Source organism: Hylobates moloch, unplaced genomic scaffold (genome assembly GCF_009828535.3).
Source record: "Hylobates moloch isolate HMO894 unplaced genomic scaffold, HMol_V3 SCAFFOLD_18, whole genome shotgun sequence".
Taxonomy (NCBI): Eukaryota; Metazoa; Chordata; class Mammalia; order Primates; family Hylobatidae; genus Hylobates; species Hylobates moloch.
Window position 1 is genome coordinate 62,992,395 of NW_026652293.1, and position 14,616 is coordinate 63,007,010.

At 50.6% G+C, this 14,616-nt stretch overlaps 1 protein-coding gene across 1 annotated transcript in view; it reads right to left on the reverse strand.

Moving 5' to 3' along the window:
- Positions 1-201: 201 nt before the first annotated feature.
- The window catches only part of PGBD5 (piggyBac transposable element derived 5), a 100,469-nt gene continuing 86,054 nt past the window's right edge, over positions 202-14,616 (reverse strand). The window contains exons 5-7 of the mRNA XM_032136456.2: positions 12,438-12,635; positions 3,856-3,961; positions 202-2,184 (exon numbers count right to left, since the gene is read on the reverse strand). Of these exons, the coding sequence (XP_031992347.1) occupies positions 1,989-2,184; positions 3,856-3,961; positions 12,438-12,635 (500 nt within the window). The 3' untranslated portion in view covers positions 202-1,988. The remainder of the gene's footprint in view (positions 2,185-3,855; positions 3,962-12,437; positions 12,636-14,616) is intronic.

The following is a 14,616-nucleotide window of genomic DNA, read 5'->3' on the forward strand; positions in this document are numbered from 1 at the left end:
CTACAGGCATGTGCCACCACACCTAATTCTTGTATTTTTTGTAGAAATGGGCTTTCGCCATGTTGCCAATGCCGGTCTCAAACTCCTGGACTCAAGCGATCCACCCGCTTCAGCCTCCAAAAGTGCTGGGATTACAGGCACGAGCCACCACACCCCGCCTGTTCCCTGACCTTTTAAACGAATTCACGTATTAACAGAGAATCAACATCTAAATAGACTTTTATTTTTATTTTACTTGTTTGGACAGAAAAGAAAATTCATCGGCTTTCATTAGAGTCTCCTTAAGTGTTGGAAACACATTAAACTCAGAAATAGTGGACCTTGTAGAAAAGCATCACAAATTAAAAATATATTTCTCCATGTGGTAAAAGTGCTTTCAATCCAATTAAAGGGCACGGCAAGGGTGTTTGGAAACACAATCTAAAATTTGGCCTGCAATCCGTGGCATCGAATTCCAACCACAGGGCGGGGGAGTCACCGTGATCTAGAGCACAGGAACCACGTGGGGCCCGGAGCATGCGGACAGCAACACTCGCAATAACTGAGTGGGGACGAGGAACAGAGTCCCATAGCCTGAGTAGAACAGATTCTGCATTTGTAAAAAATGAGGTGGTTACATCAACTGGGTTGAAGGGCGACCGGGTGATCCCAGAAATTCCTTGTTTCTGGTCTGTGGTGACAGTCAGATCCGCCCACCACTCTGGCACCGAGGCTTCCCTGGAGACACATAAACCTGGGTTGGGAAAGAGCCCAGATCTGCCTGGGGGACACACGAGCCTCGCTGCCAGTGCCGGGCATGCAGCCTCTCCAGTCCTGCGGTCAGCAACTGCCTCTGACCCTCATGTCAAATCACACCTGACCAGGGTTGTCACCACAGTCCTGTTTTGGGGTTTTTCCAAGGCCAGCCCTGTTGTTCTGAGGGGCCACTCTGTGAAGGCAAACACTGCCAGGGTCACTCACTACACACAGAGAGGAAAGACAATGAGCAAATGGCCATCCTAGAGAATTCGGCTGTGTGTTTCAGCAATGCTACTTATTTTTCAAGACAAGTAATTCTGCCAGTGATGACATGTGCGACAAAGCTTAGGGCCCGCGGGCTCCCCATGGACCTCGTGGAGAGCAACCACGTCTGTTTGGAAGCCAGCGGCCCTTCCCGGCCCTGCCACAGGCCAGAACACAGAACTGTGATCATGCAAGGAGGCGTGACTGAGGCCGGGGTTGGCGTTGGGGGTGGAGAAGAGGGGACATCTGCCTTTTACATTAGATCTGAAGCAACAGTAAGAAAATAACCTGAAGATATATTTAAAAATAAAAAATAGCATCATCCTTCACTCCAAGTTTTTGGCATTTCCCTTTCTCCCCTGCCCACCAGCTAAGCAGAGGGAATGAGCAGGAATGCCTCGTTTTTCAGAATGGGTACCCACTCCCCATTTCACTACTGTACACCCAGGATGTGTCTTCTTCTAAGAGACTGGCTCAAAGGTGCTCGCATGAGGCAAATGCTGGAAAGCCCTCCGGCCTCCCCCGACACCCGAGCCATTGTAACCGTGCAGAGCATCTTTGCTTCCTTCAAGTCATGAACTTGAACCACGTCCCGGATTGCTGTAGATCTTTAGGAAGCAGGCATCTCTCTTAGAGCATGCTCCAGCTCATTCTACCATGGGGGCCTTCCTTCGCAGTCACCAGTCCACGCTGCCTCGCAAGCTCCATGGATGTCATGAGAGAATCTGCCCTTGAGAACGTAGGTGTAGGTGCTCACCACGCCGGCGGCACTGTTTCTCGAGGGAGGACATGCTCTTCTTGGAATGCAAATGAGGACAGCAACCGTCCTCTGACCAGGTCCGTCCTGTCCCTCCAGAGGCCCTGTGCATCCCTCCCAGGCAGCAAGCCACACACCAGGCCGTGTCCGGGTCTCTGACGGGCAAGTTGGAACGGCAGGCTCTCCTCCTCCTCTCACCCCTCCCCGACCGAGTCCTGCACCCCCAGCATCAGTGGGTCGGAGAGGCGTCCTCCAAGCCCAGCAGCTCTCTGACGAGTCTCTCCCCAAACTGCGCCCGGCTGTACCTCTTCACGTGGTAGGCGTCTGACATTTTGTACAGGATGTAGGCATTGTTGATGGCGATGCTGATGGCGAACCAGAACACCTGCTGCCAGGTCTTGTTTGGTTTATGAGAAATGAAATACCTGAGGACAGAGGGAATAAGAACGGCTGACCCAGTGGTTCATGGCACCCGGAGATGCATCCCAAAGGCCTCCCTCACCACGGCCCGTGCGACGCTGCAGGTTCGCCCCCGACAGAAGCAGGAGGGCTGTGGGGGCAGGAGTCAGGCTTGGGATGTTTGGTGAGCTCTAGCTGGGGGCTTTGTCACAATGAACTTCATTTAAGACCAAGGAAGTGAAAACAACAAGGTTGCTGGAGGAGACCCCGAAAGCCAGGTGCTAGGTGTCCTGGGGTGGCACACAGCCCTGGAGTGGACAGGCGCCTGCCAGCCCCTCCAGCTTCCCTGCTTGCTGAATGCTCCTTGCAAGGCTGTGTTCTGCGCGTGCTGTGCAGCTGACACTCCCCCAAGGCCAAGCTCTTCCTCAGCTCCAGACCCCTGCAGGGCACTCCCCTGTTCCCGAGTGTACCTTTGCCATCCCTGCCATCCCTGCAGATGAAGGTACAGGGGTCGCCCCTCCAGGAAGCCCACCCGGACCCTGAGGACACTGGCCTTCTTGGGAGCCCCAGGCTCAGGCCTCACTCACTGCACTGTCTTCTCCATTTGTGAGTTTGCCTCTGCACCCTGTATGAAGTAGGGGAGGATCGGTATCCTCAATATCTCACTATGACTGAAATGCCCAGCACAGAGCAGGCACCACAGACATCTACTCTACAAATGCCAGCTGCCTTAGAACAACCTCACAGAACACAGCAAGGTGCCAGTACATAGTAGGTGCTCAGTGAACCGAGCAACCTCATGGAATTTAGAAAGGTGCCCAGCACATAGTAGGCGTTCAACAAGACTTGTTCAACGAATCCCTAAGGAGTGGGACTACCTTTCACACACAGGCTGAGTTTTCCACAGAGAACCAGGTCCTTGTTTTTCCCTCTTTATCATGAAAAAGGCCAGGAAGTACAGGTTACCCTCAAAGAGGGTTCAGTCAATATCCAATTTTGAGTTAGTCCAACTCTGTTCTAAGTGGTAAGGCTCAATCCCAGTAATTTAATAGTTTCAATGTTCAACAGCCGTCATTTTTTGAGTTCCCATCATGGTGGCTATAATGGCACGAGGTCACGGGTGGCATCGTGGGTGTCTGGACGCCCGCACATTGTGGCTCTTATCTACGCTGTGTGTGAACTATGCATACTATGTGTATATTGAACATGAGACCACATCTGGTGATCTAAACAGGCATCCATATTTGAGAAAATTAAGGCACCCGTGCTAGAACACATGTGACTTGGGGTAGAAGTGCCCCAGCTGATGCCCAGTGTGTTAGGGATGTGGGGAAGGAGGACAGCAATTCAGGACAGAGGACTGGGGCAAGCGATGCCAACGGCTGGGGTCTGAGCTCACTGCTGAGGGACAGCTCGGTTCAGGTAAGCAAAGGAAAGGGTGCCTCTAGGCACAGGGAATGTGAACCCGGCATTGGGAGAGTGGAGGACGCAGAGTATCTGGGCAGAGGACTTCCAGGTAAAGCCAGGTGTGCACAGGCGAGGCCCAGAAGCCCAGGCTGAGGGCAGGATCTTACCTCTCAGGGTCTTCATCCTGCAGTTCTTACACTGGGGAAACTAGTGATCGTCTGCCAATACATCTATTCCGAGATGGCACAACTACGAGAGCCCTTCTGTGGTGGAGGCGCCCGGCCACTTACTTGCTGTATTTGTCATCGTATCTGCAGATGTAGCTCAGGTGAGCAGCAAACGCCTCCACGGCCAAGGGGCATGGGATCTCCCCACTCTTCCTTTTGATGATGACTCCTGAAGGTGAGATACAAGAGAAGCCCCTTCCTCAGCACCTTCTCCTAATGCCAATTTGTAAATGTGCTTATCTTCGTCCAGCTTAGCTGCCCCCAACTTAATAAAGAGCAGAGGAGGAGGAAGACGAGGAGGAGGAGGGGAGGGAGAGTTGAAGAAGAACCACCAGATGCTTCAGAGGGATTGAGGAAAGCATCAGAGTCAGGTGAGTGCCATGGTATGCGCCGGCCCAGATATAGCACCCCAAGTCATGGGGGTTCACAGGCCTGTAGGACCCTGGCAGGCCTGAAGGGGCTCTAAGCAGCATGGGAAAGGGTGCGGCACCCGACTGGGCCCTGAAAGAGTGAAGGCAGGAGCAGGACTCATTCTTCCCTCCCTCCCCCTTCTGCCAGGCTGGGTGAGGGGTGCTAGGAAGAAGAGGTGGTGGCTGAGGTCAGATAGCACCACGGAGCCCTCTCCACCTGCCTTCATCAAAGCCAAACGGTGTCGGCAACTCACCACCCCACATAGGGTGACTGCAGAGTCACCCCGCACAGAGCACTAGACCTCACTCCTCCCATCTACGCTGTGGTTTCGCATCCTTTAATAAATCCCCCAATAAGTGTGTGAGATGATGGATATGCTAATTACCCTGATCTGATCACCATCTATTATATGTATCAGAACATCACTATGTGCCCCGTGAAAATGTATAATTATTGTTTGTCAATTTAGAAAAGCAAAAGGAGGCTGGGCATGGTGGCTCACGCCTGTAATCCCAGCACTTTGGGAGGCCAAGGCGAGGGCATCACCTGAGGTCAGTAGTTTGAGATTAGCCTGGCCAACATGGCAAAACCCCATCTCTATTAAAAACACAAAAATTAGCTGGGCATGGTGGCAGGCGCCTGTAATTCTAGCTACTCAGGAGGCTGAGGCAGGAGAATCGCTTGAACCCAGGAGGCGGAGGTGGTGGTTTGCTGAGATCACTGCCATTGTACTCCAGCCTGGGTGACAAGAGTGAAATTCCATCTCAAAATGAAATAAAAAATAAAAAAGCAAAAGAGTGGAATTATTATCATTATTTTTTAGATACGAGGACTTGCTCTGTCACTCAGGCTGAAGTGCAGTGTCATGATCATAGCTCACTGCAGCCTAAAATTCCTGGGCTCAAGGGATACTCCTACCTCAGCCACCCAAGGAGCTGGGACCACAGGTACATGCCACCACGCCCAGCTAATTAAAACAACTTTTTAAAATAGAGACTCACCATGTTGCCTAGGTCTCACCATGTTGCCTAGGCTGGTCTCAAACTCCTGGCCTTATGTGATCCTCTGCCTGGGCCTCCCAAAACTCTGGGATTACGTGTGCGAGCCTCCACGCTCAGCCAAAAGGAATTAGAGGCTCAGAAGAAGGAGGCGGCTGTCCTTTTCAACCCTCCCGTCCCCCAGCTCCATCCTTTCATGCCTCCTCGAACTTTGGGGGCCCTACACCCTCAAACACCTTTTCCTCTACTAAGTACAACTGGGAATGCATCCCAGAGGCACCACGAAGGTCATGGCAAGATGAACAAATCCTACCAGCAGGGCCTGAGAAGCACACGGAGACCCACGAGCCCTCCTTGCCCCGCTGCCAAGCCACTGCTTGCCATTCTGGCTTCCCAGGCCTGCCATATGCGCCACCCACCGCAGACAACACGGAAGACGGGAAGGACGCGTTCTTCCTGACAGCCGCGGCCATTCAAGCGTGGTTGGAGTTGACCTACCGTTTCCTTGAACTGGCCTTCCCTCACAGCAGCAAGGGACTATGGGCACAGTGCTATTTTTCTGTGTTTTTTTTTAAGGGATTAGCTCACGGGATTGTGAAATTTTAGCAATACTTAAATGGACAAGGTCAAAGTCAAACGGGCATGTCCTTTGCAGGTCCACAGGAGCTTCGTCTGGGGCCAGCCCCCTCCCGCCCCCACAGCTCTCACTGAGGGACTGTGGCTGAGGAGACGAGGGCTGTGCGGATCTGCTTACGTACACTGAGCCGGGCTCTTTCCTTCTTTCCTCAGAAACAGCAGCATTTCACACGTAAGAAACACTGGCCAGCTTGTGGGAAATTGAGCTGCCAAGGCCTTCCCTAGAGATGCAGGACCGGGGAAGGGGCCCCGGCAACGCGTTTCCTAAAGCTCTCTCCAAGGGCCAGAAAACCATGGCAGCCCCCACACTGCAGCTTCCTCCTGGCCGGAAGACTATAGGCTCCTTCTCTTGCTGATGGAGCCCCTCCTCCTGAGAGACGTTCTGCTGTCGGGAGCCCGCAGTGGGGGCGTTCTCCAGGGCTCAGCGCACCAGGCGCCAGAAAGGGCGTGCGGGCCTGCAGTGCCCAAGGACTGCCGTCTCTCTCCAACGCCCCTCCTGAGGGTTCCTGTCCCCGGCCCCTTATCTCAGCTGCCTCTGCCTCCAAGACCGAGCGGGAGGAACCCCTTTTCACACTCGGGGCCCCAGCACGTGGCCCGTGCCGGTCTCCCATCCCCAGCTATGTTTTGGTTTGCCTGACTTCCAATGACAACCTTCTCTGGGTCTCAGGAGGCTCTGGCCTCTTTAGGGTTCCACGTGGATGTGAGCAGGTGAGATCTTCCCTATAAAGAAATGGAAATCCCCTTAGTTCTTTTCCCGGAACTCAGGATGCCCGGCTCTGAGTCATTAGTGTCTCCGGTGAGTCAGGGCCGCTCTCCGAAGATCTCGGGGTTTCCCATAGCCCCGTCCCCACAGCCACCGACCTTGCAGCTTTTCACCTCCTGATTTCAGCCCAGTAACAGCAGAGGCTCCTGGACCGTCACTGTCCCAATCTACCTCGCCACGGGACATGGGAGACCTTCTTTAACTCTTCATTTTTTTTTTTTTTTTTTTTTTTTGAGACGGAGTCTCGCTCTGTCGCCCAGGCTGGAGTGCAGTGGTGCAATCTCCGCTCACTGCAAGCTCCGCCTCCCGGGTTCATGCCATTCTCCTGCCTCAGCCTCTCCGAGTAGCTGGGACCATAGGCACCCGCCACCACGCCCGGCTAATTTTTTTTTTTTTAATATATTTTTAGTAGAGACGGGGTTTCACCGTGGTCTCAATCTCCTGACCTCGTGATCCGCCCGCCTCGGCCTCCCAAAGTGCTAGGATCACAAGCGTGAGCCACCGCGCCCGGCCTGCTTCCCATTCTTTTTCATAATTTTAAATTTAACATGGGGATTTCAGCTTGAAACTGAGCTGTTTCCACATCAGATCTGCATCCTCTCCTTGAGCATTTCCCCAGTTTATAAACCAGATCACCCTCCTCTCCCTGTGATATTTTGGATTCTGAGACAGTACTCCAGCTGAAAAAGGCAAGGCAGCTGTCCTGTGACATCTTCTGATTGCTAACATTGGCAATATTAGCAAGAGGGAATCTGACAGTGACTGTCTTGACTGAGTGAATCACTGAGAATGGCGTGTATGTCATGCACAGGCTCGTGGTGGACGCTGTATTCGAGCTATATGGGTCTGCACACAGTCTATCTTCTCCACGTCTGTCTCTGTGATGCTCAAGATCGACATGGCCCTGTCTTCCCATTCTAACAGCTGTTCTGTCTTAACACCTTCTTCGACTGTTAGCGGCTTGACTGACATTCCTGCTACCCTTCTGCAAATTTAAGTGAATGAATCAAGACCTGACTCATATTCATATGCAGACATTCTGCCTTCTCACTAGTCCTAGTGAATGTGAATCCTAAATGGGCAGACGCCAGGAGGAAAATGACAGACCCAGGGTGGATTTTGGAAGAAAAGCAAAAGGGTTTGGCTCACAATGGGAATATCCCTTGACATGTGACAGCTTTTAAAAAAAAAATTTTTTTTTTCTTGAGACAGTCTCACTCTGTTGCTCAGACTGAAGTGCAGTGTCACGATCTCAGCTCACTGCAGCCTCTACCTCCTGGGCTCAAGTGATCCTCCTGCCTCAGTGCCCCACCAACCCCCACCCCCAGTAGCTGGGACTACTACAGCTACGCCAAGCCCAGCTAATTTATTTTGGGGGGGTGGCATTTTTTGCAGAGATGGGGTTCTGCCATGTTGCTCAGACTGGTCTTAAACTCCTGGACTCAAGTGATCCTCCCAACTTGGCCTCCAAAAGTGCTAGGATTATAGGCATAAGCCATTGTGCCTGGCCTGCATTTAACTTTTTAAAAAGCCTGTATGCTCATACTCTGTGACAAAAAGGTTCATGTTTCCTTAGAATCTGGAGTAAAAAATAATAAACCAATTCCTAAAATGTTCATACCTAGTTACATATTTCCTAAAACTGGAAATTCTGCTCAACTTCAACCAGAGTATATACGGTCATAATAGAACAGAATATAACATAGAGCTGAGAAGCAGTCTTTAGAATATATGATGTTTCAGTTTATCATCTGATAAATAAACATATATATATATATGTATACATATTTGAGACAGAGTCTTTCTCTGTCGGCCAGGCTGGAGTGCAGTGGCACAATCGCGGCTCACTGCAACCTCTGTCTCCCAGGTTCAAGAGATTCTCCTGCCTCAGCCTTTTGAGTAGCTCGGATTATAGGCATGAGCCACCTGGCCCTGAGTGAGATTTAAAATAAATAGGAAAAGGATGAATTATTCAATAAATGGTTTAGGCACAGAGGTGCAGCTGCTGGGTCAACCCAGCCTGGCCACTAAACAACAACAACAAAATAGTAGAGGCCCACTTGATGCCATGCATCAAAATAAGTTTGAAGTGGATTATGGTAAAGAGCACAAAATTACACCATAAAACAGCCAGGTGAACTTATACTTATCTGGCCTTGGGAGAGAGGAGAGACCTAAAGCATGAGAGCAGAGAAGATATCAACAGATCCGCCTATGGAGAAATGAAAACTCTTTTTTTATGTTAAATAATACTAATCATAAATAAAAACAAAAGGAAATGAAATACAGAAAACAATGTGCTATAGGCAGAAAACTTCCTTTCAAGTGAATGAGAACATGACAAATACCTCAAAAGGAAAATTGTAAGAAACATAAAGAAATCACTCGAAATTAGCCAATCAACACATGGAGAGATGTGCAACCTCTCCAGCAGTCAGAGTGATTGATATTTAAAATCTGGGGGCATCTTCACCTGTCAGAATGACAAATACAAAATAAAAAAGTAGTGCTGGTAAAGCTGGAGGCACACCCTGTGCCCACTGCGATGGTAGAGAAGTACAGCCTGCGGCAACACATCACCAGAAACCTTGACATCGTCCCACCCTTTGACCCAGCACTTCCGCTTTTGGATTTATCCTGAGGAAATGATCAAAGATGTGCCCAAATGTTTATGTATGAAGAGATCACTGTATCATTATTAATACTGTGAAAAAGTGGATCATTGATGGGGGCTGAAGAAATTATGGCACATCCAAAGGGAAGGAATATGGGGTATAGAAGACGATCTCTCTTCGTGGAAAAAGAACTCTAAGATGCGAACCCCAAAACAGATTTCCTGGGGAGGAGCAGCTGTGAACCTAACCTTCCCCTGGGCAATTTCCTGCTCATTCCAGCTACACCCAGGTCTGTGCCCACCTGAAGCAGCCACCTGAAGTGCTCACTGAGCAAGTGTGAACTTCCCTGGGAGTGCCTTCTAGAGGAACTGGGAGAGGGGACCAGGGCCCCCGGAGCGGGGAGGGGGGCTACAGTGATGCTGTGGTCATTCCTTGGGATTTTTAAGGGACACTAGGATTCTGAACTTTATGATGTAAAATAAAATACTTTGGATCCAGAAATTGTAAGTGCATTAAACACGAACACTAAATTTCAACAGATTTAAAAATCAATTGCCCCATCAATAACCTCCTTACATGCTCCTTTGGTGTCTGCTTTAAGAGCTCCAACCCTTAAAATTAGCCTTTTAAACATTTGTCATCTTAAATCCTGGAGAGGATTTTGAACCTCTCCAGCCGCATTCTTTTCTCTTCATTATCTCCTTTCACTGAGCTCAGATGAATGTGATGTCCTGCCTTGAGATACCTTTTCAGAGGTCATCACTTACAGTAATTTGGTGGGGCTGGGCATGGTGGCTCATGCCTGTAAACCCAGCACTTTGGGAGGCTGAGGCTAGAGGATCGCTTGAGGCCAGGAGTTTGACACCAGCCTGGGCAACATAGTGAGACCCTGTCTCACAAAAAATACAAAAAAAACATTAGCCGGGCGCAGTGGTATGCACCTGTAGTCCAAGCTACTTGGGAGGCTGAGGTGGGAGATTTGTTTGTGCTCAGGAATTGGAGGCTGCAGTGAGCTATGATGGCACCACTGCACTCCAGCCTGGGCGACAGAGCAACACCCTGTCCAAAAAATAAATAAATAAACAAAATAACTTGATAGGAAGCAGTTCCTGCCCCTGACTCTCAAACATGTTCCCTGGAAATTCCCTCATCCTGCACCAAGACCCTAATCACTGGAGTCTGGGAGTTCAACCCAAACTCTAGCCTTCAGCTTGCAAGGCCAATTCCAAGCCTTTCTTTTTCTTCTTCATCTCCGTTCTTCTTCTTCTACTTCCTCTTCCTCTTTCTTCTTCGTTCTCCCTCCTCCTCCTTTTTTTTTTCTCTTGGTAGATAGGGGTCTTTCTATGTTGCCCAGGCTGGCTTTGAACTCCTTGGCTCAAGCAATGTCCTGCCACAGCCCCTTGAGTAGCTGGGACTCCAGGTGGGTGCCACCATGCCTGGCTCAAACCTTTCTTCAACTGATCCTAGACACAGCACTCAAGAGCACAGCTCCCTGCAACCCTCTACACCCAAATCGAGTATTGACGCCCATCTGCTGGGGTCCCTCGATCGCAATCTCCACTGAGGCATGATGCAACTTAAGCTGGCGGGAGGTGAAGGATGGGAATAAACTAGCAACATACATTAAACATAGATGCACAAACTGTACCGCAGAAACATACACACCACACACACACCACACACACACACCACACACACACCATACCCATAACATAGACATGCACGTGTATACACACCACACAAACATACAGACTACACACACCACACCATGTAAACATACATATACACACCACACCACACATACAGACCACACACAGCACACCATGCCCATAACATAGACAAACACGTGTATACACACACCACACCAACACACAGACCACACACCACACCATACAAACTTACACACCACACAACACACAAACAATACACACACACCACATCCACCATACCACACATACCATACCACATACACACTCCATACCATAATATCACATCCACATCCCACACACTCAAAATATACACACACATCACAGAAAATACATATCAAAACCACACAACACACACCACACCCACCATATCACACATACCATACTACACACACACACTCCACACCACAGTACACCACACCAATATATACACACATCACACGCACCATACCATACATATCACATCCACACTCCACACCACACACACAAATATATACACACACACATCACAGAAATATACATATCACATACTCCACACCGCATACAACACACCAACATAGACACACACACCACACCCACCATACCACACATACCATACCACACACACACTCCACACAGCAGTACACCACACAAATATATACACACACACCACACCCACCATACCACCAAAAATACATATCACATACACACTCCACACCACACACAACATGCCAGGCAAGCTTACACACCACACGCACGTACACGAGAGCACAAATCCGCACACAAACACCTGGGCTCCTTAGCAGTGTTCCTTTACAAGTGAAGGTGAAAGAGGCCTTTGTTTTCTACCTCATTCATCGTCATTTGTCTTGAGGAAAGCCTCCGTGTGAAGGCAGGGGAGGCTGCCCCCAAGCACGGCACAGCTGGGAACGCTTGTGCAAGGGCCCCTTTGTCCTTTCAGTGTTCTTTTCAGTGGTTTAGTGATGATTTCACTGTACGTTACTTTAAGCATAGGCTCCTTGCTAAGTAAGTCCCTTTGTTAAGAATGGATTTTAAATCCTGAGTAAAATCAATGAAGAAATCAGGGAACAGCGGATGAACCAGACAGCGCACATGCTTAGCTTCTAAGGAAGACGTTGAAAGGTAAGAATGGTGGATTTTCCCTTCCATCAGAACAGATTTTTCACAGAATCCCAGACGATAAAGTGAAATGCCATTCAAATACAGCCCATTATCATACCCCGTGTACAACCTGGGGGCTTCCAGGGGCTGCTTGAGCCACCTGCAAACCCCGTCAGCCTGCACCGCTCAACAGCTTACAGCGAACGGGGAGCTCTTTCCTCGCTGCTTACCCGCTGCTTCCACACAGCCGCCACACTTAGGAGCGCGGCCCCAGACGCTGGGGAATAACCGAGGGTAGTCTGACCCCAGAGCAGCACAGCCCACAGTGGACGCCACATCCACCGCAGCGCTGGGCTCGGCCAAGCTCAACCAATCCCAGCACGCCCTGCTGTGTCAATGGCGGGCCTGCACTCACCCTGCTGCACCGGGGAGTAGGCGTTGGTCAGGAAGCGGAAGTGTCCTTTGTTGTACCAGCAGATCAAGGACATGTTCCCCTTCATCTTGATTTGGTACTGGCCCCGGGCCGGCGGCGTGGCTGGGTTGGTCAGCATGGACAGTGGGAGGCCGGTGCAGTCACTCTTCCGCGCGCTGAGCAAGCCGCAGCAGTAAATCCCTGGGGAGAGAGGGAGGAAGGATCACACACTCACCATCATCGGAGACGCCAGCGGCTCCTGCGCCCTGTGCATCCCCAAGGAAAGGACGGGACTGCCCGGTTCTGAGGCTGATGCTTGGGAGTCAGACCCTCTAGAGACTCCTCTAAAAGAGACTGCTGAAGTTTTGAGGTCTCGTATCCCTCTGTTGTCTCTCCCCGTGACAATCTCCCCAGGCCTTTCCCTAAGAACATACAGTATGCTAAGACTGCATGTAGGGCTACAGCACAAGCAATGGATCGGCAGCAGCAGCAGGAGTTGTCACCTGGACCCTCACTTGGGTGTCCAGCACAGCACTACGCACGTGCACTCATCATCTCATCTACTTCAAGAAACTTCTGCACTCCATAGGTTATGGCACGCACATCAGAGAAGAAGAACTGAGACTCGACAAGGGCGAGGCCCCCAGACTCACAGCTGGGAGGGCAAAGATAGGCATGAAGCCCAGGACTGTCCAGCATCCCAACCTGGCCATGGTTACATCATCCTAATGGTCTCACCAGGAAGTGGCTGAACGCGAGCCCAGTGCTGAGCCAGTCCACACTGCACCCCAGGAAGCTGTCAGACGGAGCCTCCATCTCCTTGGGGAGCTATATTTGATGCGAAGGAAAGAATAATCCAAGAATGTGAACTAAACCAAGTGTCCTTCCATGAGTGGGTGGAGAGCTTCCTGAGAGAGGAGCTTGCGCTTGGTCTCTCAGGCCTGGAAGATTGGCATGGGTGACTGGTGGGCAGTAGAGACCAGTATGAACAAACGCCCACCGCGGGCTTGCTCACTTCCACCCTGGACTCAAGGCCTTTCAGGTCCTTCCGCTTCATGGGCCCGCCCCACCCTGCTGGGACAGAAGGCCACAGGGGCCACAAGCACTCAGCTGCTCCCCAGCAGCCTGGAGGGGACGCAGAGACCCTGGGAGCAGTCTCAGCCTTTACTCTCTGCTCAGCTCCCGGAGGACCGACAGTGCCATTGGTCACCTGAACACATCACATATCCCATGCATCTGCTTTCCTCATCCCCGCATCCCACCCTGCACTCGAAGAAGGACAGTTGAATGAATCTTTCACTCTTCTGAATTCCTTTCCTTGTGGCAGGTGGGAAGGAAGATGCACCCGGAGGTGCTTTTGAGTCTGGCTGCTGAAAAGAGGAGGGGTCTGCTGCTCGCAGCTCCATTCCTAGCAACCGCATGTGACCACTCAAGCTACTCTCATCTAGAGATGTAAAAAGGAGACTCTGTTCTTAAAAACAGGGAGGAGGATGACATGAACAAGGGTAAGGATGTCCAAAATCACCCATACGGGGCTCAATCTACACCACCAGCCAAAGAGAAGCTGCATGTTCGTAAGAGGGAAAGAAGAACATTTCAGCAGCACTCAAGTTTCCATGAATCTATCCCTTTATAAACACAGAAATTATTCTAGGAATGTCCTTTCTGGCTTTTATTTTACAACAGTCTGTGTGGCCCTAGGAGGGACAACCAGACTCTCAGCTCTGATGCTTCTCCTCAACCTTGGCTGCCTGTGAGAATCCCCAGGATGGCGGGACAGTGGCCCCGACCAATGCGATTTGTGTCCTGAGGAGGCGGGGTGCAGCCACTAGTGACCCTCCCCGTGGACACGCTGGAGGACACTGCCCTCAGTCACGGCAGAGGAGGTACATGATGACGCCCCAGGTGAAGAGCTCAGTCATTTTAGATGCTTCTAAAAATAGGCAAGGAGATCTTTTTTATCTCTTACCTAACCTTCTCTTGAAAAAAATCCAAATTCCATATCTAAATATTTTCTTCCAGCTAGAAGATTCTTTTCCCATCCTCCTAATTCTCTGAGCCAAGAGGCATCCCCTTCTCAGAACCACAGGAGCAGCACACTCAGCTCTTTGGGAACCATATCGATGTCCCGGGATAGTCCTCTAGCATCCCCACTCCACCTACCTTGTCTGCACGGCATCCA